Source organism: Myripristis murdjan, chromosome 11 (assembly GCF_902150065.1).
Source record: "Myripristis murdjan chromosome 11, fMyrMur1.1, whole genome shotgun sequence".
Classification (NCBI taxonomy): Eukaryota; Metazoa; Chordata; class Actinopteri; order Holocentriformes; family Holocentridae; genus Myripristis; species Myripristis murdjan.
Window position 1 is genome coordinate 7,685,743 of NC_043990.1, and position 26,094 is coordinate 7,711,836.

Below are 26,094 nucleotides of genomic sequence, written 5' to 3' on the forward strand. Positions count from 1 at the left end.
TCATATCCTCATGATGACTTCCCTTCAGTGTAAATTTCAGTCCAGCCTCTTATTCTGCGCCTCCAGAAAGTTGCACCTCTGAAAACAACAGAGGTGGCAAAAAGTACTTAAGTAGAAGTAAAGATACTTGTGTGAGAAAAGACTCTGGTCAAAGTAGAAGTACCAATTAAACTTCTTTATTCAAGTAAAAGTAAGAAAGTACAGGCTCTGAAATGTACTTAAGTACAAAAGTAAAAAGTAAAAATGATTTTTTTACCATTAATGATACATATACCTTTTTTGATAACTCGGCAAGATGAAAAAAAAAGTTCAGGGCACACAAAACAAGAACTTTTCCTCTTTTATTAAGAACCTGCAAAGTGCTGGTACAGAGAAAATAAAATCACGCGACAGTCTAGTTTTGCTGCAAGCCCAGTTTCACACAATAATCAAGACTGAACTGACCAGACTGAATAACAGATTTTTTCTTGCTTCTCTGACTCTGTTCCATTGTTGGCTAACGTTATCTTCCCTGGCCACTGTCTTCCTCCATGTCTCCAGATTTCTCTATACAGTTTTCTTTTTCTTAACTGCTCTCCCCGCGCCCTCTCTCCCTTTCCCTCTCTGTGCAGGGTTTCCTCCAGGATTTTTTGAAACTGTGGGGGAGGGCTTCAGCGTTAATGTTAATAATTTTTACCATGGATCTTTTGTAGCACAGAGGAGATATGCTGCTCAAACACTTGGTATGTAGTGTTAGTGTATGTTTATGAGTTGTAGAACATAATAAATTATCTTGAAGGAGTAGATGTTAAATTATTATATGTTTTAAAAAATGTAAATGACTTATCAAAGAGACCTAACAATTCAACTACCAATGAATGAGCAGTAGTATGCATGTGATAACATAGATTGAAAAATAAGACAAAGTGATACCTCTTCTCTGAATAGACAAACTAAGCCAGTGTGCTGCTGTTAGCCAGTGAAAATAGATCGGAGTGGCAACTCTTCACTTTGTTACACAATCTATGTCAGTGTGCTGCTGTAGCCTGGAATTTTTCTCTGCCTTTTGGACTCGAACGGTGCTGGTGCAGGTGTTGTAATTTTTTTTCTTGGTGGTAAGGAGCCCGCCTGCCCCCACCAAAAAGAGAGAGAGGGGGAGAGAGAGGTAAAAAGCCTCTTTTGACAATGTAAGGAGTAAAAAGTACAGATATTTGTGTTCAAATGTAGGGAGTAAAAGTAAAAAGTCGGCAGAAAATTAAATACTCAAGTAAAGTACAGATACCTGAAAGACCTACTTAAATACACCTCTGGAAAACAAGAGAATCAGTGAAGGTGCTCTGGAGCATGAAATTCATTTGTATGTCAGCTTTATCAAGAATCAAAGCAAAAATTAACAAAAAATAAATTATGAATACTAAACCCTCAGTGAATTTCAAGTTATATCACAAAACGTTTTAAAACTTTGAAAAGGTTAATTTACTTTCTTTTTGCCTGTAGACTCTTAGTCTAATGCCAAGTTTAATTCAGTGTGCTTTACTGGCACCACAACAGAGATCACAGTTTGTATCTGTGTGTGTTTGTGTGTGTGTGTGTGTGTGTGTGTGTGTGTGTGTGTGTGTGTGTGTGTGTGTCCAAACATTATGTGTCGGCCAGTATTTACAACACTTTAACATTTAACAGTCCAGTTTAAACTTGCATTTTTCTCTTCTGGTCAAAACATGAAGGACAAAAGGTGGTAGGGAAATTTTGGTGTTACTTTAAAGATGGTGGAGAAACGTTGATATTGTACACCAGAGAAATCATCATAATCATCTATCTATAAAGACATTATTTGTGAAATTGTTGTTTATATGAATAAGTGAAACAGATTTTTTTAGATTCTAAAACTATGATGCAAAAATAAACAACTCTTAGTTTTTATAAACATTTTATTAAATCATCAAACCCATATTTTATACATAGTGCTCTAGCAAAGGGGATGTCATACAAAACCACACACACACACACACACACACACACACACACTTCAAATTGGAATGTGGTGAACCAAATAAAATCCCAAATGAATGAGACCAAATAAGAGCCACAGAATGAAGCAGTCAAATAAAAGATAAAAGCAGCTCCAGAAAACCAAGAGGAAAGTTTAACGCTGTGCAAGGAAATATAGTTTACAAAACTGGATTTAATATCAAATTCATCTTTACTCATTTTAACATCTACTCACAGTATCTGATGAGTGTTGCTCACTGAACAACAAAACCCACTTCACCACATAAAAAAACGTTAAAAAAAAATTATTGCCTGTTCTAACACACACTCAAAAAGCCATTACAGAAAGATTTGAACGTCTGTACCAGGGCCGCCCCTCCCTACACGCAGAACACGCAGCTGCGTAGGGCCTCACGATACATGGGGGGCCTCATTTTGCCCGTGGGCATAGTGCGCGTGTCGCCCACAGTATGCGCACAATGCCCACAGAATGATGATGGCCCTGCCGTGGCAAACATGTCTGTAATTTTCGCACATTTGGCAGCATTTGCTTGAAGAGCAAGTTTCTTTTTTTCTCGCAATTTCTCTGCGCCACCTTTGTGTTTTCTCTTCATCTCAGTAGATCCTATGAGATCATGTTCGACCCACATTGAGCTGCACACCGGTGCACCGAGCCACAGGCTCGTGATATGATTGGGCCAGCCCTGTGGGGGGCTCCAAATAAAATACCGCTTCAGGCCCCAATTTGGCCAGGGGCGGCCCTGGGCTGTACAATGACACAGCAGAGCGCTGAGCCACACCAGCAACCAATGCCAAATTCAATTTGTGTGATTAATAAACTAGCTGATTATGAATATTAGAATATTGATAATGAATTCACAAAACAAAGATGGTACAGGAAGTGTCCTGTACGATGTTGTAGCTAATGTAATAGCTAATAGCTAATAGCTAATGTAGCTAATGTTGTAGCCGTTTCCCTCTAAATGTCTGGTCATCATATCCATATTGCTAATGATGGTTTATCAAAAATATCATTGTGTGAGTATTTTGAGAAAGCAACAATATTCACCCCAACAATAAGGTCAGAATATCAATATTGAAGAAATTGAAGGGAAAAAAAGTGATATTTGATTTTGTCAATATTGCCCAGCCCTACTCTGCTGATGTTATTGCTGTTGTTTCATATGTAGAGTCATGTGCCAATTTAAGAAAATCTGCATTTGATAGTAAGTTCGTACACGATGGAGCCAAAATGCAGGAATTCAGTGTATATGATGAATGAACATACAATATTTCATTTTTTTTTGGATGAGTGGAACAAAGCAATTATGACCAATTTGACCTGAACTCAAACTTTCTTAAGTATTTTTTTTTCAGTAAAATAAGTTTTGTTAATATCCATTTTTGATTGAAATAGTGCACATGTTCTCTAAGAAAGAAAAATATATTTTGATGCCTTGATGACTGCCTGGAATCCACCATCCGTTTTATCTTCACTAATTCTCCCTGTCAAGACATGGGGAATCAGTGGAAGAGGTCAGGGGAAGAGGTGCAGCTTTGACAGATGAAGCTGAACCGTCTGAAGCTACAAACACAACACAAAGTCAGATGATTTAAAATGAAATGATCAGTAACAAAGTGAGGAACAGAACTGGTCATGAACAATTACTGCTGAGTGATTATGCGTGTCTGTCCTTCTGATTAAAAAAACTAGGTCACTAGGCCAGAATACTTACTGTTCGCTTTTTCAAACCCTGAAATACAAACAAGAAATTACAATATTAGATTAAATTAAATTAAATTAATAGATTATTAGATTAAATTAATTAAATTATGAACAATTTAAAATTTATATTTAAACAGAAGAACATTCTCTATTATGTGCATCACTATTACTAGATATGACAAATGTATTCTGAAGATTTACATTTCATGCAGTTTGCATGACCAGAAGCACCACACACAAAATATTAGGTTACAGAACACAAACAGTACTCAAAGTGTCACAGGCACTTGTGTTAACAATTAAAGACTGAATTCTGTTAAAGAAAGAAACTCTTCTCTTACCATTGTTTCTTTTTCTCCAAATGAAGACTCCAGTGATGCAGATCGCCACCAGGACCAGCAGGCCGACAACAGCTCCAACAACAACACGAGTGGGAAACTCTGAGGGAGAATCTGGAGCTGAACTATCGAGCTAAACCTCGAGCTAAACTAAACTATGCCACCATGAAGGAACATATATGGAACATATACAGTCAATACAAACTGCAGTGCATGAGAAAACATAACCTGGGACTTGTAATAGATGCCATATGTAAATTATTTTTAAAAGCTGGAGAAAGTAAAAACATCAACATGACTAATAAAATCTGAATTGCCCTGGATGACTGAATTAAACGAAATGACAACAAAATGATAAAGAGAAAAATAATCCAGCACAGAACAACCAAAAGAAAACTCCTGAACTACAAGTCAAGTAGACGAGACGTGTCTTTACCACCTTCCTCAGGTCTTCTGATCTCAGTCTTACCCCAGTTGGTCTTGATCAATTTTGGGTCCAGTTTGGTGACGATGTCCTCCTCGACACCAGAGAGCTGAAACACACAGCTGTACCTCCCCCAGTCTTCAGGTTTGACTGATGAAACGTGCAGGTCAACGCTCTTCTGGAAGGTTCCATCGTGGTTGGGGAGGATCTCTCCGTGGTCCACGTCCTCATAAAACTCCTCTCCGTCTCTCGTCCAGAACAACATGATTTTGTTGGGGTAGAAACCTGAAGCGTGGCAGGTCACTGGAGAGGAGGGAGTCTTCTGGAGGAGAGACACCGAGGGAAGCTCTGGAGAGAGAGAGACAGACAGACAGACAGAGAAGAGAGAGAGAAAGTTGAGGAAGAGGAAGAGAGGAAAGGAGTTGGAGTTTGGGGGGAAGGCAGAGGGAAAGACACAGAGGCAGAGAAATGGATTTGGGAGAAACAGAGACAGAAACCAGTAGAAACAAGCCAAATAAACAAGCTTGCATTACAGTTTTATGTACAGTGGGTCTATATAACTTTGTTCATATTCACTGTAATGTTACTGTACATTAGCAGTACAAGGGGCATATGAACATAGTTGTGACCATCACATACATCAGGTCATGTGAGTCTACCTTTTCTCAGCAGAGTGCTCCTCCCATAGTCCAAATACTTCTTCAGCCAATCAACGCAAATCTGGGTGAGGTAGTTCTTATACATTTCCAACTCAGCTCTTTTCACATCAAACTTGTGTTTGGTGATGACAGCCTGTGGTTTTGGAGCAATCCATGTCATTGTCTTCAGGTCCAGCACTATAAAGTCTTCTCCATCATAACCATGCTGATCAAATCCATTCACGTCTCCAGTCTCATCGTCCCATTCACACCCGAACATTTTCTGGACAATGTGAACACCTGAGAGAGAGACAGAGACAGTAAACCAGAGTGAGATCCACACACACACACACACACATCTATCAGTGGCTGATATCACATCTTCACCACAGAGATACACTGACCCACACACACCAAAATCTACAGAAGATCTACACCTGCTGCTGTTATTGGCTGGACGGACGCCGCTCACAGCCAAACATAATGTGGACAGTGTGGACAGCTGAGAGAGAGACAGAGAGGCAGAGACTGTTGTCCAACACACAGACATCCTAACACAGTCACTATCCTCTCTTTACCACAGAGACACACTGACACACACACACACCAACACACACTTTATCTACACTGTTGAAGGCAGCAGCTTCATGTGAGCAGCAGAAACCAGCACACCATCCATCAATAATTCCATACAACCAACAGCTTTTACACATGCATATGTTGGCTTTTTCTTCTGTCTAGTGGAACAAACTAAGAGTAATTATCATCAAATTCGTAATTCTGTTATATATTCATTCAGGGATTGACACACAGCAGTCAATACAGAGCTAATATTATCTAATCTTTGTTTCTACCATATATTTATTATGGTCTGCACACACTGCATCCAAGACCACCTGACTGTGTTTCATTCAAATCTGTGAGGGACTAAAACTTCAGTATCAAGCAGCTGACAATGTGAGAATAAAGAAGTGTTGATGGAGTGTTGCATGGACTGTTTAACAGTCTATTTTAGCAGCATAAAGAGAAACATTAACAAACCTCCACTTTGGTTGAAGCGCTGCTTTGCAGTCTCAATGTTGGTTATGTAGGCCTTCTGGGAGCCCAACAAGGCTTCAGTTTCCCTCTCCCAGAACTGAGGATCTTCAGCTGTCACGTTGACCATCCAGTCCTGTTTGGGTTGTGCTCTCTGTGTGTTGCTGTCATAGTAAACAATCTGAGCACCGTCAACTACACCAACAGCCACAAACTCTGGGAAGTTTGCGACCTGAGATGATGCTGTGTAGAAATACTTCATGGAATGAAGCACTGTAGGACAAATCAGATTTATGAGTTTTTTAAGACAAACATTTGTAATCCTGAAATATAACACCAATTTGAAGCATTTGTTTTTTGTGCATAGATCAACCAATTGACAACTTTCAATTATTTTGTAAAAGGATTGTAGTTCCTCTATTTGTATTTGTAATGCACACTTATAATGACTTATACTTTGCTATGAAATGACATCTTTAATCCCAATATGCTGAAAAACATATATTTTTTCAAATATTTTGCTACCTAAAATTCATGACTTTTTATTTCAAAAACAAACAAACAAAAACACCTTTGGTTCTGCCCTCAAAGCAATATCATCTTCTTCAGTAATAAAACATAAATATTGAAAACCTGAGCATTTCAAGTGAAACTCTTCAAATTCAGTAATTTATAATTTGCTATAAATAAGCAAATAACAATTGTATGTTCACACTCATTATGAAATCTGAACTATTTACAATATTGTTTAAAATATATGTATTACATTTTATTGGTAATAAATCTAACTGTGCATTTGATCTAATATTTGGAGGTGATTGCGACATATATTACTATTTTTTTTTAATTATGTTATCATATAATTAAGTGGAAAGCTGTCAAGATATCATTCTCTGACTACAGACAGAAACTACAGAGGGAGTTTGGGCAGCCTCGCCTGCTTAGTCAGTCCCAAGTTTGAGCAGGCAGCAGGGGGAAGTTGTTTTCTCACCACAGCCTCCTCACTGCTCCCTCTCAGCAACAGTTCATCTTTTGGCAGTAGTTTGCCTCTCAGCCAGGTCTTCAGCAGCAATCAGCATCAGCTGCCCCACCGACACCTTCGAGGGTGTCCCCTCAGTTGGACTGAGCCCTATCAGCTCCACCAGCTATGGGAATATGAGTGAAAAGGACATCATCTGCATTCCAGCTGGTGGCTTCTGTCAGACACAGCCAGCAGTCACACCATAATATTCATCAACCCTCCCCAGCTCCACAATCACTGAGCGAACAGGCAGAACCATGGAAAGCAGCACAAGCTCCTGCTGTTCCTCCCAAACATGTAGCTCAAGACACACTTCCTGTGCCACCGACCCATATAGCTCCACTCCATTATCAAGCTCCCCTGAGCACTACAAATATCAACTGCTCCAGAAAGGCTGGCTCAGTGCTTTCTGTATGATCCATACTTGTACACACAGAGGCCAACCTCCTAAAGATGTGGATTCATTGTCGTCCTTGTGGATTTGCAAATCTTCTGTTGTGCATCAGAGAAGGCTAATGGGGCGGTGGCTTACTTGAACGTCACAAACCAGAATGGCCACACCTCGTCTCTTTCTTGCAGACAGGGTCAGGAGTGGTTCCTAAACAACAGCCATCATGCCTTGTCTGGAGCTCAGTGCAGCTCTGTCAGGTGCACAGCTGTGCCAGACACTGCAGAGGGAACTGACCATACCACATAGCCAGCTAACAATTCACCTGCCTCAGCTCAGACAGACATAAAGCTGGCACTTATCCAGAGTGCAACAGGACTGCTTATCCAAGGACAGTAAACTGTTGCAAGCATATAAGCCTGTGTCCTATTCCAGCATGATTTGTGCATTGTCCCATGAGTATGACCACACCGCAGGCCTCATCAGAGTGGGGGACAGGTTGTGATGTGCTGAAGACTGAAGCCATGATTACCTCCACCCAGTGGTTCTTGCCCCTGCTCACCCAATTACCCACCTTTTGATCAAAGATTTTGACCCGAAGCTCCTGCTTCCTGGACCAAAGCGGGTGTTTGCAGAGCTAAGCCAAATGTCTTGGATGATCTGAGGCAGACAAGCTGTACAGCAACATTAAAGTGCGTGGAATGTCAGTGTTGGTGGGGAGCACCTACCATCCCCAAAATGGCAGACCTTCCACCCATTTGCCTTCTCCTGCATCGCCCCCCCTTCTATTCAACAGGCATGGGCTGTTCTGGACCCTTCTCTACTCGTGTTGGTCACCAGCAAGAAAAGAAGTGGGGAATCATATTTAAGTGCTTGACTGTGTACACCTTGATTTACTTAACAGTTTAGAAAGTGACTCCTTTGTACTTGCTCTGCAGAGCTTCATTGCACGTAGGGGAAGACTGAACTTGTTCCAGACTGTGGGACTAATTTCAAAAGTGGTGAAAGAGACCTCACCAAGGCACTAAGTGCTTTGGAGCAAGAGCTGCAGGGCCTACTGAGGGATTACAGCATAACTCTCTGCTTCAGTCCCCTACAGGCACCTGACTTTGGTGGGGCAATGGAGAGGCAGAGCCGCTCTGTGAAGTCAGCTCTCCAGGTACTGATGAAGAATCATGTTGTGTCCGAGGAGGCTCTTCTGACTGTGCTGACAGAGGTTGAGTCAAAACCTGTTGGGTATGTATTCTTTAACATGGTGGACCTATATGCCATCACACCCAACCCCCACCCACCCACCAACATGTTGCGATGGCTTCACTGCTGCCACAGCCAGACACTGGCGAACCAGTTCTGGTCCTGCTTTATTAAGGATTATTTGCCTTCACTTCACCTCAGTGACTGTCAGGGAAGTTGCAATGGTGGCTGATCCACAGCTGCCACATACTTGATCAACAAGTGGAACCACTGAACGTGTCACCACTGCTACAGATGGCAAAGTCACGTCTGTTGATATGAGGGTGAAGAGCAAAATGTACATCCGTCCGGTACCTAAACTGGTTGAACTGCCAGATATAGCGTCTGACTCCTAAATAGACTCCCGGTGTGAATCCTTACTATTTGTAGATTTGTTGCACAAATTTAGGGAAACCCATATTCAAGATTCACCCACAGATTTAGAATAAGGGGCCTTTTCAGCAGCCAGTCAACATTCGGAGCTGGCAGGTGTGAGTGGGCAGCCTCATATGCTCATATGCTCACCGACATATAAATCCCATATGGACATCTGTCTATAAATTCAGAGATGTTCTCACACCACCTTTTTCTGTCTTAGTTTCTTATGATCTCATTATTTCTACTAGTTAACTATAACATTTGGAGATAAGTATGTGAGAATCTTCTACTTAATGCCATTTCATTTACTCTTTGTATTATTTTACAGTAATTCATCTTGATAGTATATCACGTTTATTTCTTGATTGGACTTGCACTGTTCATTTATTTATTTCCATTTTTCTACCCTTAGAAACTGTACACACTCCTTTCGAAAATCCTTTGACTAATCTCTGAAGTGCTATCATTTCTCTCCATTTGACCAGGCAGGCTGCTGCTAACACATATAGATCCTTGCCCAGCGCATTCCGGGGTTCCCCCACACTCACATGACTGGTAAAGTAAAATATTACAGTAATATTACAGTAAGTTCACTCAAGAGTGTGACATTTTTTTTTTTGCTGCATTTCTGTCCCATGTTTTGTCTTATTTGTTTTATTTCTTGCTTTTATTTGCTGATCTTACCTGGAGATGCAACATGACAGAAAGGGAGCAATAAAATTAACCCCTTCATCTTGTTCTGTTTAAGAAATAAAGTTCAGAATATTTAATAAATCGTCTGGCTGATCAAACTTTCCCTCCGGTCTGCGTTTATGTCTTGCTCAGAGGAAGCAGTCACAAATGGGCTGTACAAGAACCCATTTCTAGCCAATAGAAATTTAGAAAAGGCTGATGTTATTGGTTACTAGGTTGAGTTGAACAATTTAGGTTGTTGTGTAAAAATAAACTGTTAGAAAGAGAGAATGTAGCTCTATTTGATTCACACAGAGCTACTAAAACCAGAGTGAAGACAGAAGAAATGACTCATAATCCCAAGACTGATCATATAGAGAAATGCCAGATTTAAAAAACAAAACAAAAACAATGTGCACCAGAGAGAGATGTGGGTTTTTTAGAGCAGATCTTTAAAATGTGTCAGTGATTAGAGTGACTGATTAGTTTTTAGTTGTTCATTCCAGGTTTGATCCATTTCAAAGGTGAAATATTTGACTGCTCCTTTGATTTAGTTGAAACTGGGAGCTGAGATCATTTATAACAAATTTGCTGATGTCACATTTCTCAGTTTGTGTTGACAGTGTTCATGAATATTCAGAGCATCAGCATCAGTCCTGCTCTGGACCGGCCTGGCTTTCACTTTGAGCGCCTCACCATCAACACACAGTGCATATCTGTTACAGCGTCAGTAAGGCCTTCAGCTCTGGACCACAGGCTCTGATTTGTAACAATAAAAAACAATCTTCTTCAGTGAATATAGACTTGTAATAACTCAACTTTAACCACCAATCAAAGTTTCCTGGTATCAGATAAATGAAAAGTAACAGTTGAAAATAAAATCTTCCATGTTTCCAGTCCATTTGGGCAAGTGCTTGTTAGCAGAACTGTCTCTCCTTTCTGATGTAAAAATGGGCAGAATTGTTTATCTTTGTTTTAACAGGTTTTCCAAAATTGGGGTGTTATTTTGGGCCATGACTCAAACTGCAGCAGCTCCTGTCACAGGGAGGGAGGAGCACACAGTATTAATCTGATAGGAATGTGATAATAATCTGATTAATCTCTGCAGGGAAATTCTCTTTTCACTTCCTGCATCCACAGCAAGGTCAGAGGTCAGGCTCAGCTAAGCACCCATGGATGTGACATCACAGAGGAAGCAACAGTGTCACAGCGCCACCTCTGGACAGATGATGTATTGGTCCATCTCTAACAGTCTTCAGTGTGTGACTGATGGCTCAGGGTGTGACATGATGCAGAGCGGTGGTTCTTAACCTTTTTGGGGTCAAGGATCCCCAAACTGATACACATCAAGGCATGGACCCGTATTTGATGAGGTGTAGTCTCAGGGGATCCCCATCTGATAAGATTTTGTGATTCCATAACCTGACCATACTGTAGATTAGATTAACAGTGAAGAGTGGGAAACATATCAACAAAATAGTCACTCTTACATTCTCCCACCTGGCCTGACTTCTAGTCAATGAAATAATAGTGAAATTACAATATTTTCCCATTTTTTAAGGGAATCTCCATCAAAGACAACATAATAACACATCAGATGTCATTAAATACTGTATCTGGGTAAGCAGTAAAAGGCTCACTTAATTAAATATTATTCAAATGGTGTGCAACAATCACATTTGCAGCATTACTCATAGATGGTGTGATCCAGTCCAATAATGGGCAGCCCTGTTGTCGTGGGTCATCTTCTTTGATGTCGTCGCTGTGGGAGTTTGACAAAGAAGTAGGCACATCCCGATTTGATGACCCCTCATACTGCTCATACACTTGCACACCTGTACTATTGTATGTAAATATAAACGGTTTAAAATGCATATGTAAACATGTCTCGTCTTTAACTATTCCACATGACAGTTCTTATCAAATACCTTGAAAGACTAGACCTAATCCTTGTAGGACATTTTGGGTGCAGAGGGATTGAATAACTTTTCCACAGTTAATTGCTTTAAAGAGTTTATCAGGTTTTCCCCGTAGCATTGTTATATAAATTAAAAAAACAAACAAAAAATCACAGGTTTGTGGACTAGTTGCAGTTACAGGGTATGAGTGCATGCTGTGATAATGTCTCTCACAAAAGATTCAGAGTCCTTGCAGCACTTGGAAAAAAAACAAAATTACTACATTTTTAAAAATGAGCTCTCTCAGTGTTGTATACTTCTAAGCCAGATTCACTGAGCCACTGTGTGTGTGACATTATCACCATGACTCCTCTCACTGAGGCCTACCCACCATGAAAAATGAGCGATTCTTTTGCAGAAAAGCACAGAAATGGTCGCTCATGACAGGAAACAGCGTGAGCAGCATGGGTGGCTAAGAAGGAAAACCAAAGAATAGCGAAAAACCAGGGAGATTATCAAGTCACAACTCTCTGCAGTTCAGTGACAATAAACTAGAAATAATCTTATTCAGCTCATCTATTTCCACAGATTCCCATTACACTGATCTGTGTTGTATGTCACCAGTGTTATGCCAAACTTAATATCTGATACAAACATCCTCTACCTCAGTCAGGTTACTGTCAAAAAATGAAAAGGTAACCAGATACATTTAATATTAATGTATCCACTATAAACTACTATATATGTATTTTATATATGTATTTTACTATAAAATATAAACTTTTCAAAATATACAAAAATAATGTTGTCAGAGAGACAGAAATCTGTGACTAATGTTCTGCAGAAAACATTTAAGTCACAGTCTGAAAACTCAAATCCTCCACTGAAGGTGTGTAAACCTTCTATGATATTCACATTTTTATCCTACTAATCTGTCTCTGTGTGGGGTTTGCCTCCCTGCACCACCCTGCGCTGCGCTGCGCTGCGCCGGGAAAATAGAGCCGCAGGTCTACTTTCAGTGCAAGGCAGAGCACAGCCGGCGTAGTGGAAGTCTGGCTGACCGGTGCACACGTCACCAAAACCTCACAATCAGCACAAACGGTGTCAATCTCATCTTCATTAGTTTTGGATGAAGATTCATTTTACAGCTACAAAGTGAACATGAAGTGACTTCATCAGTGAATTGAGAAAACTAAAAAAAACAAACTTTTAGTCTCATTAGTATTTCTTTCTTCTACCAGTAAACAACTCACTGTGTGCATGGTGGTCTGTTTGGCCATCAGGCTTCTGGATTCAGTTTCTGAATTTCAGTTTTGGAGCTGTTCTGAGCTGCAAAGTCAGAAACACAATTAGTTTAGTTCAACTACATCAGCCTCTCATTGATTTTTATAAACTACCAGTGGAGGAGGAAGTCCAGAAATAGTTTGACTGCACATCTATAAAGCTTTCAAAGCATTTATTAGTTTTGTTAATGTTCAAGTTATCATCTATACATATAGTAGTGTGCAAACTCAAATCTGCTGAGTATCAAGTAAAAGTGAGTTCTACTTCCAGAATTTCCCTGGTTGGAATCAATATCTATGTATCTTACAAGGTGGAGGGTTAGGGTTAAGGTTAGGGTTAGGCTGAAAAAAAGAAGAGAGGCTAATTATTCCACTTATCACAGTTATAAATGCCACAATATATTTAGCCCTACAAATTTTTTCCTCCTCTCTTACTCAGTTACTCTCAACTTTCTGTTTGGCTCTTATTATTTTCCCTTGCACTTCTCTCTTACATGAACACGATAATGGTTGTCCTGCTGCTGCGGTTCTTGGCCTTACAGTCCTTAGTGCTGGTTGCTTATTTTTGTGAGTAAAGATTTTAGCTTTGTTCTACTTTTGTTCCAATCCAAGTAAGACCATGAATTCAAAGTATTGGGCCCAGTCTAGGGGTGCTGAGACACAACATGGATAAGGCCCCATCTTCCTCAAGTCCCAAGTCCCAAGTCCTCAAGTCCCAAGTAGCCAGGAGGAAAACTTCTCAAAGTTGTCCTTTTTGTTTATTTACAAAAATGAGAGTCTAATATACAAAATAAAACACTTGTAGCTTCAGGGTGAACCAAGGCCAATATAACAAACAAAACAATTGTACCTGTAAAGCAACAAACTCTAATTCTAACAAAGAAACCAAACACATACCTTCCTACTGAACAAACACAGGAGAAAAACGGTTTAACCAAAATGGCAGTTCACCCCTACTTCTCTATACATAGACCACTTTCACAACACTGGAGCAAAGAACAAAGAAATGGCTGGCAAGGAGAGCCTGCTGCTGCCCTAACTGTCTCCATCTTGGGCATTATATAGCTCTTCTCCTGAACGATCAGCCAATCCAGGGACTGGAGAGCCTCAGCCAATCCTGCGTCGCTCACAGCACACTTGCTAAAACAAAGGTAGGGCAAAAGGACAGAGCACACACTCTGAACAAACAGAACACAACAACAGCCATAACAAAAGTTTAGAATGTAAATGCCAAAAAATGCCATGGGGAAATACTTTTGAGTTCCTCACCTTGTTTCTTCTTGTACACTGCGAATCCGATGCCAGCAATGAGGAGCACAGCAATAACAGCCACCACAGCAACGATGGGGATGGTCAGGTCACTGGGCTTCACTGTTGAGCCAAAATAAACAAGTGAATCAATGAGTCAGTTAAAGAAATCAGAGCCTGTATAAAGTCAGTTACAGCAGGATTCTGTGCATCCACCCATTACATCCATTCATCTAGTTATCAAATATTTCCAAATATTTATTAACACAGTCCTGTGTTCAATACAGCTGACCTTTATTACTTTGCCTCTGATGCTGAGGAACCTGTTGTGATATTCTGTCTTGTCTGGGTTATGTGTTTGTGTGCAATTCCTGTTTTATTTTGTAGGATTGCCCTTGTGTATGTTGTGTAGTTATTTCCTTTTGGTTTCACGCTAGTTTTTCCCACACACCTGTGCTTTGTTGTAATTAGTCTTGCCCTATTTATTCCCTGTGGGTCCTTGTATCCTCTGCCAGATTGTCTTTGTATATTTCTGAGGGCATTAACTTTAGATAAAATGTTTTAAGATGTTTCTTCAGACGTTTGAGGGTCAAATTATGTGATCAGTGAACCAGAATGAGATTTATGCACTGGTTTAACAGTGACTTCACTTGACTTAGTGTTTTCTTAAACTTGCAGTTCAGAACATAAACTATTATATAAGTTGATCTCAGTTTTGACGCAACAAAGACAATTTTATGTCACAAGTTTTTATGGCTAGCTTGTGGTTGGATTTTAGACTGATCTCTATGCATGAGAAAACAGAGACAGGGGGCTTGATAAATTCATGATTAAAACTTCACATAAAACAAAAAACCCAGAGACAAATCAATAAAAAACTCAACTGAACAGGACAAACAAAACAAAAAAAACAAAACAAAAACAGAAACAGACCAGAAGATCAAAAACAAAACACATTCACTGCAAATCAAGTTGAACAAATAAACCAAACATGTCTTTCCCACCTCCATAACGTTTGATCTCAGTCTTGCCCCAGTTGGTCTTGATCACTTTTGGGTCCAATTTGGTGACGATGTCCTCCTCGACACCAGAGAGCTGAAACACACAGCTGTACCTCCCCCAGTCTTCAGGTTTGACTGATGAAACGTGCAGGTCAACGCTCTTCTGGAAGGTTCCATCGTGGTTGTGGAGGATCTCTCCGTGGTCCACGTCCTCATAAAGGTCCTCTCCGTCTCTCGTCCAGAACAACATGATTTTGTTGGGGTAGAAACCTGAAGCCTGGCAGGTCACTGGAGAGGAGGGAGTCTTCTGGAGGAGAGACACCGAGGGAAGCTCTGGAGAGAGAGAGAGAGAGAGAGAGAGAGAGAGAGAGAGAGAGAGAGAGAGAGAGAGAGAATTGAAGTTGAAGTAGAGGAAAAGAGGAAAGGAGTTGGAGTTTTGGGGGAAGACAGAGGGGAAGACACAGAGGTAGAGTAATGGAGTTGGGACAAACAGAGACAGAAAGCAGTAGAAACAAGCTGAATAAACAAGCTTGCATTAGTTTTATGTACAGTGGGTCTATAGAGTTTTGTTTATATTCACTGTAATGTTACTGTACATTAGCAGTACAAGGGGCATATGAACATAGTTGTGACCATCACACACATCAGGTCATGTGAGTCTACCTTTTCTCAGCAGAGTGCTCCTCCCATAGTCCACATATTTCTTCAGCCAATCAATGCAAATCTGGGTGAGGTAGTTCTTATACATTTCCAACTCAGCTCTTTTCTCTTCCCAATTCTGTTTGGTGAGGACAGCCTGTGGTTTTGGAGCGATCCATGTCAGTGTCTTCAGGTCCAGCACTATAAAGTCTTCTCCATCATAACCTTGCTGATCAAATCCATTCACGTCTCCAGTCTCATCATCCCATTCACACCCGTACATTTTCTGAGCAATGTGAACACCTGAGAGAGAGACACAGCAACAGAGTCTGCAGTAAACCAGAGTGAGATCCACACACACACACACACACACACACATACACACACATCTATCAGTGGTTGATATCACATCTTCACCACAGAGACACACTGACCCACACACACGCCATAATTGAAGATCTACACCTGCTGCTGTTATTGGCTGGATGGACGCCGCTCACAGCCAAACATAATGTGGACAGTGTGGACAGCTGAGAGAGAGACAGAGAGGCAGAGACTGCTGTCCAACACACGGACATCCTAACACGGTCACTATCCACTCTTTCCCATAGAGACACACTGACACACACACACACCAACACACACTTTATCTACACTGTTGAAGGCAGCAGCTTCATGTGAGCAGCAGAAACCAGCACACCATCCATCAATAATTCCATACAACCAACAGCTTTTAGACATGCATATGTTGGCTTTTTCTTCTGCCTAGTGGGACAAACTAAGACTAATTATTATCAAATTCATAACTCTGTTATATTTTCTTTCAGGGATTGACACACAGCAGTCAATACAGAGCTAATATTATCTAATCTTTGTTTCTACCATATATTTATTATGGTCTGCACACACTGCATCCAAGACCAACTGACTGTGTTTCATTCAAATCTGTGAGGGACTAAAACTTCAGTATCAAGCAGCTGACAATGTGAGAATAAAGAAGTGTTGATGGAGTGTTGCATGGACTGTTTAACAGTCTATTTTAGCAGCATGAAGAGAAACATTAACAAACCTCCAGTTTGGTTGAAGCGCTGCTTTGCAGTCTCAATGTTTTTTATGTAGGCCTGCTGGGAGCGCAACAAGCTGCCAGTTTCCCTCTCCCAGTACTGAGGATCTTCAGCTGTCACGTTGACCATCCAGTCCTGTTTGGGTTGTGCTCTCTGTGTGTTGCTGTCGTAGTAAACAATCTGAGCACCGTCAACTAAACCAACAGCCACAAACTCTGGGAGGTTTGGGACTTGAGATGATGCTGTGTAGAAATACTTCATGGAATGAAGCACTGTAGGACAAATCAGATTTATGATTTTTTTTAAGACAAACATTTGTAATCATGAAATATAACACCAATTTGAAGCATGTGTTTTTTGTGCATAGATCAACCAATTGTGGACAACTTTCAATTATTTTGTAAAAGTGTTGTAGTTCCTCTATTTCATAGGTCAGCAATTAGCAGCCCCCGGGCCACATGTGGCCCGCAAGCAAAAACATCTGGCCCATGAGATTGTTTGAACTAGAGAATGAAAATAAAAAAAAAATAAATTATACTTTTTAAAAATCAGACTGACAGTCTCAAAAAAGCTCTTTATTTGGAAACTTCATTTTTCAGAAGAGAAACATTTCAATCGATCTAAATTCTTATTTGTTATATCTGGATACGAGGGTGAATAAGCGCATCAGCGAGGTGCAGCGTGGACGCTTAACATACAAAAACAAATGACGTCAGCGGACAGCGCCTGGTGCTGATATTCCAATAGTCTCTAAAACACAAGTTGTCACTCAAACAACGGACATAGGCGTCATATTATTGACGCCAGTACGTCTGTTCTGTCATTTCACGTGCGCCTATTATTTTCATCCTCCCCTATTAATTCAATAAATTAGCGATTGTTTTGTTTGTGGCCCACCATGTAATGGCTTGGAAAAAATATGGCCCGAGGCCAAACTTAATTGCCGACCCCTTCTCTGTACAGAAACTACAGAGGGAGTTTGGGTGGCCTCACCTGCTTTGTCAGTCAGCACCACAGCCTCCTCACTGCTCCCTCTCAACAACAGTTCATCTTTTGGCAGTAGTTTGCCTCTCAGCCAGGTCTTCAGCAGCAATCAACATCAGCTGCCCTGCCTACACCTTTGAGGGTGTCCCCTCAGTTGGACTGAGCCCTATCAGCTCCACCAGCTATGGGAATATCAGTGAAAAGGACATCATCTGCATTCCAGCCGGTGGCTTCTGTCAGATACAGCCAGCAGCCACACCATCCTGTTCATCAACCCTCCCCAGCTCTACAATCACTGAGCCAACAGACAGAGCCATGGAAAGCAGCACAAGCTCCTGTGGTTCCTCCCAAACATGTGGCTCAAGAAACACTTCCTGTGCCACCTACCCAAACAGCTCCACTCCATGGGGGTTCTCAAGCTCCCCTGAGCACTACAAATATCATCTGCTGCAGAAAGGCTGGCTCAATGCTATCTGTATGATCCATACTTTTACAGACACAGGGGCCAACCTCCTAAAGATGTGGATTTATTGTCGTCCCTGTGGATTTGCAAATCTTCTGTTGTGCATCAGAGAAGGCTAATGGGGCGGTGGCCTACTTGAAGGCCTAAACAACAGCTATCATGCCTTGTCTGGAGCTTAGTGCAGCTCTGTCAGGGGCACAGCTGTGCCAGACACTGCAGAGGGAACTGACCATACCACATAGCCAAACCACTCCACCACTGATGTGGCTGAACTCAACCTCATGTGGTTAGACCTTTGTGGGCACGTGTTGCGGAAACACATGAGCTCACAGAGAGGGATATGTGAACTCAACTATTTATCTAACCGATGACATCACATGAGACAAACATCTGGCTGAACTTTATCAATCTGGTGGCTGGTGTGACAGCCAGAGCTGAGAAAGAGCCCTTTCTGTGGAGTAGTCTCAGTCTTCACCGACCCTTCACTACCAGACCCCAGTCAGCTCGGTACTTAGGTAAATCTCACTACAGCAACCATGCAGGCTCTGCACAGTACAGCTAACAATTCACCTGCCTCAGCTCAGACATACATAAAACTGGCACTTATCCAGAGTGCAACAGGACCGCTTATCCAAGGACAGTAAACTATTGCAAGCATATAAGCCTGTGTCCTATTCCAGCATGATTTGTGCATTGTCCCATGAGTATGACCACACCACAGGCCTCATCAGAGTGGGGGACAGGTTGTGATGTGCTGAAGACTGAAGCCATGATTACCTCCACCCAATGGTTTTTTATTGGGTGATCTGAGGCAGACAAGCTGTACAGCAACATTAAAGTGCGTGGAATGTCAATGTTGGTGGGGAGCACCTACCATCCCCAAAATGGCAGACCTTCCACCCATTTGCCTTCTCCTGCATCGCCCCCCCTTCTATTCAACAGGCATGGGCTGTTTTGGATCCTTCTCTACTCGTGTTGGTCACCAGCAAGAAAAGAAGTGGGGAATCATATTTAAGTGCTTGACTGTGTACACCTGGATTTACTCCAGTTTAGAAAGTGACTCCTTTGTACTTGCTCTGCAGAGCTTCATTGCACGTAGGGGAAGCCCACTGAACTTGTTTCAGACTGTGGGACTAATTTCAAAAGTGGTGAAAGGGACCTCACCAAGGCACGAAGTGCTTTGGAGCAAGAGCTGCAGGGCCTACTGAGGGATTACAGCATAACTCTCTGCTTCAGTCCCCTACAGGCACCTGACTTTGGTGGGGCCATGGAGAGGCAGACCCGCTCTGTGAAGTCAGCTCTCCAGGTACTGCTGAAGAGTCATGTTGTGTCCGAGGAGGCTCTTCTGACTATGCTGACAGCGGTTGAGTCAAAACCCGTCGGATATGTATTCTTTAACATGGTGGACCCATTACACCATTACACCATCATACCCAACCCCCTGCTCATGATGAGGCATCTCTGCCACAGACTTTCTTTGTTGACAGTAATATGTTGCAATGGCATCACTGTTGCCACAGCCAGACACTGGCGAACCAGTTCTGGTCCCGCTTTATTAAGGATTATTTGCCTTTACCTCACCTTAGTGACTGTCGGGCAAATCACAATGGTGGCTGAACCACAGCTGCCACATACTTTATCACCCACTGGAACCACTGAACATGTCACCACTGCTACAGATGGCAAAGTCAGGTCTGCTGATATGAGGGTGAAGAGCAAAATGTACACCCGTCCAGTACCTAAACTGGTTGAACTGCCAGATATACCGTCTGAATCCTAAATAGACTCCCTGTGTGAATCCTTACTATTTGTAGATTTGTTGCACAAATTTAGGGAAACCCATATTCAAGATTCACCCACATATTTAGAATGAGGGGCTTTCTCAGCAGCCAGTCAACATTCGGAGCTGGCAGGTGTGAGTGGGCAGCCTCATATGCGCATATGCTCATAGACATATCAATCCCATATGGACACCTGTTGTTTCTTATGATCTTATTATTTCTACTAGTTAATTATAATATTTGGAGATAAGTATGTGAGAATCTTTTACTTCATGCCATTTCATTTACTCTTTGTCTTATTTTACAGTAATTCATCTTGATAGTATATCATGTTTATTACTTGATTGGACTTGCACTGTTCATTTATTTATTTACGTTTTTCTTCCCTTAGAAACTGTACACACTCCTTCGAAAATCCTTTGACTAATCTCTGAAGTGCTATCATTTCTCTCCGTTTGACCAGGCAGGCTGCTGCTAACAAATATAGATCCTTGCCCAGTGCATTCCGGGGCTCCCCCACACACACATGACTGGTAAAGTAAAATATTACAGTAAGTTCAATGATGTGACTCAAGAGTGTGACAGTCTACAAATTTATTTTATTTGCTGCATTTCTGTCCCATGTTTCGTCTTATTTATTTTATTTCTTGCTTTTATTTGCTGATCTTACCTGGAGATGCAACATGACAGAAAAGGAGCAATAAAATTAACCCCTTCATCTTGTTCTGTTTAAGAAATAAAATTCAGAATATTTAATAAATCGTCTGACTGATCAAACTTTCCCTCCGGTCTGTGTGTATGTCTTGCTCAGAGGAAGCAGTCACAAATGGGCTGTACAAGAACCTGATTCTGGCCAATAGAAATTCAGAAAAGGCTGATGTTATTGGTTACTAGGTTGAGTTGAACAATTTAAGTTGTTCTATAAAAAAATAAACTGTTAGAAAGAGAGACTGCAGCTCTATTTGACTCACAGACAGCTACTAAAACCAGTGGGATGATAGAAGAAGTGACTTATAATCCCAAGAATGATCATAAACAAAATCAATGTACACCAGAGAGATGTGGGTTTTTTAAGAGCAGATCTTTAAAATGTGTCAGTGATTAGAGTGACTGATTAGTTATTAGTTGTTCATTCCAGGTTTGATCCATTTCAAAGGTGAAATATTTGACTGCTCCTTTGATTTAGTTGAAACTGGGAGCTGAGATCATTCATCAAAAATCTGCTGATGTCACATTTCTCAGTTTGTGTTGACAGTGTTCATGAATATTCAGAGCATCAGCATCAGTCCTGCTCTGGACCGGCCTGGCTTTCACTTTGAGCGCCTCACCATCGACACACGCTGCGTATCTGTTACAGCATCAGTAAGGCCTTCAGCTCCGGACCACAGGCTCTGATTTCTAACTATAAAAAAACAATCTTCTTCAGTGAATATAGACTTGTAATAACTCAACTTTAACCACCAATCAAAGTTTCCTGGTGTCAGATAAATGAAAAGTAACAGTAGAAAATAAAATCTTCCATGTTTCCAGTCCATTTGGGCAAGTGCTTGTTAGCAGAACAGTCTCTCCTTTCTAATATAAAAATGGGCAGAATTGTTTAACTCTGTTTAACAGGTTTTCCAAAATTGGGGTGTTATTTTGGGCCACGACTCAAACTGCAGCAGCTCCTGTCACAGGGAGGGAGGAGCACACAGTATTAATCTAATAGGAATGTGATAATAATCTGATTAATCTCTGTAGGGAAATTCTCTTTTCACTTCCTGCATCCACAGGAAGGTCAGAGGTCAGGCTCAGCTAAGCAACCATGGATGTAACATCACAGAGGAAGCAGCAGTGTCACAGCGCCACCTCTGGACAGATGATGTATTGGTCCATCTCTAACAGTCTTCAGTGTGTGACTGATGGCTCAGGGTGTGACATGATGCAGAGCGGTGGTTCTTAACCTTTTTGGGGTCAAGGATCCCCAAACTGATACACATCAAGGCATGGACCCGTATTTGATGAGGTGTAGTCTCAGGGATCCCCATCTGATAAGATTTTGTGATTCCATTACCTGACCATACTGTAGATTAGATTAACAGTGAAGAGTGGGAAACATATCAACAAAATAGTCACTCTTACATTCTCCCACCTGGCCTGACTTCTAGTCAATGAAATTATAGTGAAATTACGATATTTTCCCATTTTTTTAGGGAATCTCCATGAAAGACAATATAATAACAGATCAGATGTTATTAAATACTGTATCTGGGTAAGCTGTAAAAGGCTCACTTAATTAAATATTATTCAAACAATGTGCAACAATCACATTGGCGGCATTACTCATAGATGGTGTGATCCAGTCCAATAATGGGCAGCCCTGTTGCTGTGGGTCATCTTCCTTGATGTCATCGCTGTGGGAGTTTGACAAAGAAGTAGGCACATCCTGATTTGATGACCCCTCATACTGTTCATACACTTGCACACCTCTACTATTCTATGTAAATATAAACAGTTTAAAATGCATATGTAAACATGTCTCATGTCTTCAACTATTCCACATGACAGTTCTTATCAAATACCTTGACAGACTAGACCTAATCCTTGTAGGACATTTTGGGTGCAGAGGGATTGAATCTCCTTTCCACAGTTAATTGCTTTAAAGAGTTTATCAGGTTTTCCCCGTTGCATTGTTATATAAATTTAAAAAACAAACAAAAAATCACTGGTTTGTGGACTAGTTGCAGTTACAGGGTATGAGTGCATGCTGTGATAATAATTCTCTTTGTCTCACAAAATTCAGAGTCCTTGCAGCACTTGGAAAAAAAAAATTGCTACATTTTTAAAAATGTAGCAATTTTCTAAGCCAGATTCACTGAGCCAATGTGTGTATGACATTATCACCATGAATCCTCTCACTGAGGCCTACCCAGCATGAAAAATGAACGATTCTTTTGCAGCACAGAAATGGTCGCTCATGACAGGAAACAGCATGAGCAGCATTTTTACATAACTGTCCTTGTATGACAGACAGTACATAAACATATCTATCGTCTCCTTCATGTTGAAAGCAGACCTCAGATGTCTGGAAGACATGCATAGGCCAACCTGAGGAGTGGTCCTCACAGGCACTGGACATGTCAACTTGATGGGGCTTCTTTGACGTGATGGTGGTCTTGCTGATGTAGTCATGTTGGATAAGTAGGGTGTGTGACTATATAGCCTCCAATAGCTCCCCCTTTCTCAAAAGATTTAACAAAACCTTTTCTTTTACATGGTTTGAGTAGACTAATGGTCAACCAACCCCAGGAAAACCAAAGAATAGTGAAAAACCAGCGAGATTATCAAGTCACAACTCTCTGCAGCTCAACAGATGAGCTCAGCTCATCTGTTTCCACAGATTCCCATTACACTGATCTGTGTTGTACGTCACCAGTGTTATGCCAAACTTAATATCTGATACAAATGTACACTTTGATTTGTAAGTGAACCATGTATTTCAATCTTTTGTTCACCTTAGAAACATCCTCTACCTCAGTCAAGTTACTGTGAAAAAATGAAAAGGTAACCAGATACATTTAATATTAATAACTATGACAAAGTTTCACACAAATGTCAAACAGAATAAAATGAAATCGTGACATTGTGTATTCAAAATGTCCAAGGTCAACTTCTGACATAATAATGTTCTGCAAAACCACTTTTCAGTTCATTATTCAACACCATAACTCACCTCACTTCCTCTCCCTGGATGACAAACAGGACAGGGGGCTTCTGTTCCTCTGTGTGTCATGTATTGATGCAAATATACGAATTTTTAAAAGTGTGTGAGGAGCTTTGCAATAACTTGCAATAATAATGTAAATTTGTCAGATTCTTCTAAGTGAAATGGCAATTTGCCATCATATATTATTGTTACTGTTTTTTCTCCTTGTTTACCTGAATTACACAATGTCTTTGTAGCACGTTAACTTCCCAACCTTTTTTTGAGTTATGATATAAATAATAAATAATTAGTCATCCATTTATTCCCAGTTTATACATGACAGTGCAACTCTGACAGTGCCTCTACAAAATGTAAATGAACAGATGATGAACGGAAGGAAAGGCAGTGAATGACACATGAAAAGACACTGCCGAAGTTATGGCACATGCACTGCAAAAACTAACACTTATCTTAACTGTAATTACAGATGAATAGATAAAAGAATACTAGTTTTTAAAAAAAAAAACCAGACATGGTTTATTCGAAACTGTATTGAAAAGCAAAACAGTGATATAAAAAGGAACGCAACTGACTTTGACATTCATTAAGTCAATCCAAACCCATTAACACATTTGGAGCGATGGTGCTCTGTATGTGTTCAAAGAAGAGGAAAGGCACCATCTCCATAAATACATATATATAATCCAAAACCAAAACATATTTTCTACATTTTTACTCATCCCCTGTTTACACAGAAACTTACAAAAAGTCCCACAGCAGTGTTTTCTCTGTCATTTTTTGCAGCTGTGGCGCTAAGGGCGATAACTCTAGTTTTGTTCCATGTCTGTCTCTGTTTGGGTCTAAGTTGAGGTTCTAGTGCTAAAAATGTTTATTTTAATCACAACACAATCAATACTTCTAAACCATCTGGGATATTGTTAGACATTAGTCAAAGTGAATTACAAACTCTATTTTATTTATCATTTGTCTTACAGTGGTGATTTCCTCACTGTGGTGGCGGCACTGCTGCTAAATGAATACAGAGGAAACACTGTCAACAACCCAACAACTCCAGCCACTTACATGCTGAAAAATTATAATAATAGATCAAAACAAATATGAAAGAAGAAAAAAACAACAAAAAATGTAATTGTTTTGTTCTGGGATATAAGAAAAAGAATACAAGCAGTAAAACTGGAAAAACGCTACACATGTATTGACATAACTGGACAATTAAAAAAAAGAAAAAAGTTGCAGACACTTTTAGTCATCAGTATTTCTTACTTCTACCAGTAAACGACTCACTGTGTGCACGGTGGTCCGTCTGGCGTTCAGTTTCAGTAAAAAAAAAAGTAAACAGGGGAGACAAAGAGAGAGAAGCAGGCAGGAGGAAGAGAGGTAAGGAAACAAAGAAAGACAGAGAAATAGTTGAGAAACGTGTGTGTAACCTAAAAAACAGCAACAACACTACAGTTTTATGTACAGTGCATCTCTATATGTTGTTTCATATTCACTGTAATGTTACTGCATATTAAAAACAGAAGAGGCATATGAACATAGGTGTGACCATCAGGCCAGGTGAGTCTACCTGTTCTCAGCAGAGTGCTCCTCCCATAGTCCACAAACTTCTTCAGCCAATCAATGCACTCCTGGGTGAGGTAGTTCTTCCAGCCCTCATTTCGACCTGCATCTCTGTCCCAGTTGTGTTTGGTGATGACAGCCTGTGGTGTTGGAGCGATCCATGTCAGTGTGTTCAGGTCAAAAGCTATAGTCTTCTCTGGGCTGGCTGGGATGTTTTCTCCAATCTGTTTAGCCAGATTTGTAATCATGTCTCCAAAATCATCAACAGATATGACTTGTGTGGGCTTGGGGTCTGACTGGGTAATTGATTTGGAACTAGCAGTGAGGGTCAAAGGTGGGTTAACTGACTGATCAGCTGTGTATTTGGGAAGACAAAAACCAACCCGTTGTCTCATGCCCACCCCAAATTTGACATCAGGCAAATGTTCATCCATATTATGAACCTCAAAAATATCTACCCGACACCACAAAGAGCTATATCAATATAGCAATATAAGTGCAATATAGGCAGAGAAAAAAAAAAATCAACACTTTAAGCGTAAGGCACACTGTAACAGTTATGCACAATTCAACAGTATGAGCCTAGCACTGCAGAGTGTAAGTAAAGAGCATTAAATCCCCCACAGGTTCACTAAAAGTTACATGA

General features: G+C 40.7%; 3 protein-coding genes across 3 annotated transcripts in view; all 3 read right to left on the reverse strand.

Annotated features, from left to right (window-relative positions):
• Positions 1–26,094, reverse strand: part of LOC115368084 (uncharacterized) — a 447,723-nt gene that overhangs the window by 408,909 nt on the left and 12,720 nt on the right. The window lies entirely within an intron of this gene.
• LOC115368090 (class I histocompatibility antigen, F10 alpha chain-like) overlaps positions 1–26,094 on the reverse strand; it is a 410,352-nt gene that overhangs the window by 314,492 nt on the left and 69,766 nt on the right. The window contains exon 10 of the mRNA XM_030064077.1: positions 12,973–13,048. Within this exon, the coding sequence (XP_029919937.1) occupies positions 12,999–13,048 (50 nt within the window). The 3' untranslated portion in view covers positions 12,973–12,998. The remainder of the gene's footprint in view (positions 1–12,972; positions 13,049–26,094) is intronic.
• Positions 15,901–26,094, reverse strand: part of LOC115368109 (class I histocompatibility antigen, F10 alpha chain-like) — an 80,448-nt gene continuing 70,254 nt past the window's right edge. The window contains exons 2-3 of the mRNA XM_030064103.1: positions 16,960–17,226; positions 15,901–16,193 (exon numbers count right to left, since the gene is read on the reverse strand). Of these exons, the coding sequence (XP_029919963.1) occupies positions 15,901–16,193; positions 16,960–17,226 (560 nt within the window). The remainder of the gene's footprint in view (positions 16,194–16,959; positions 17,227–26,094) is intronic.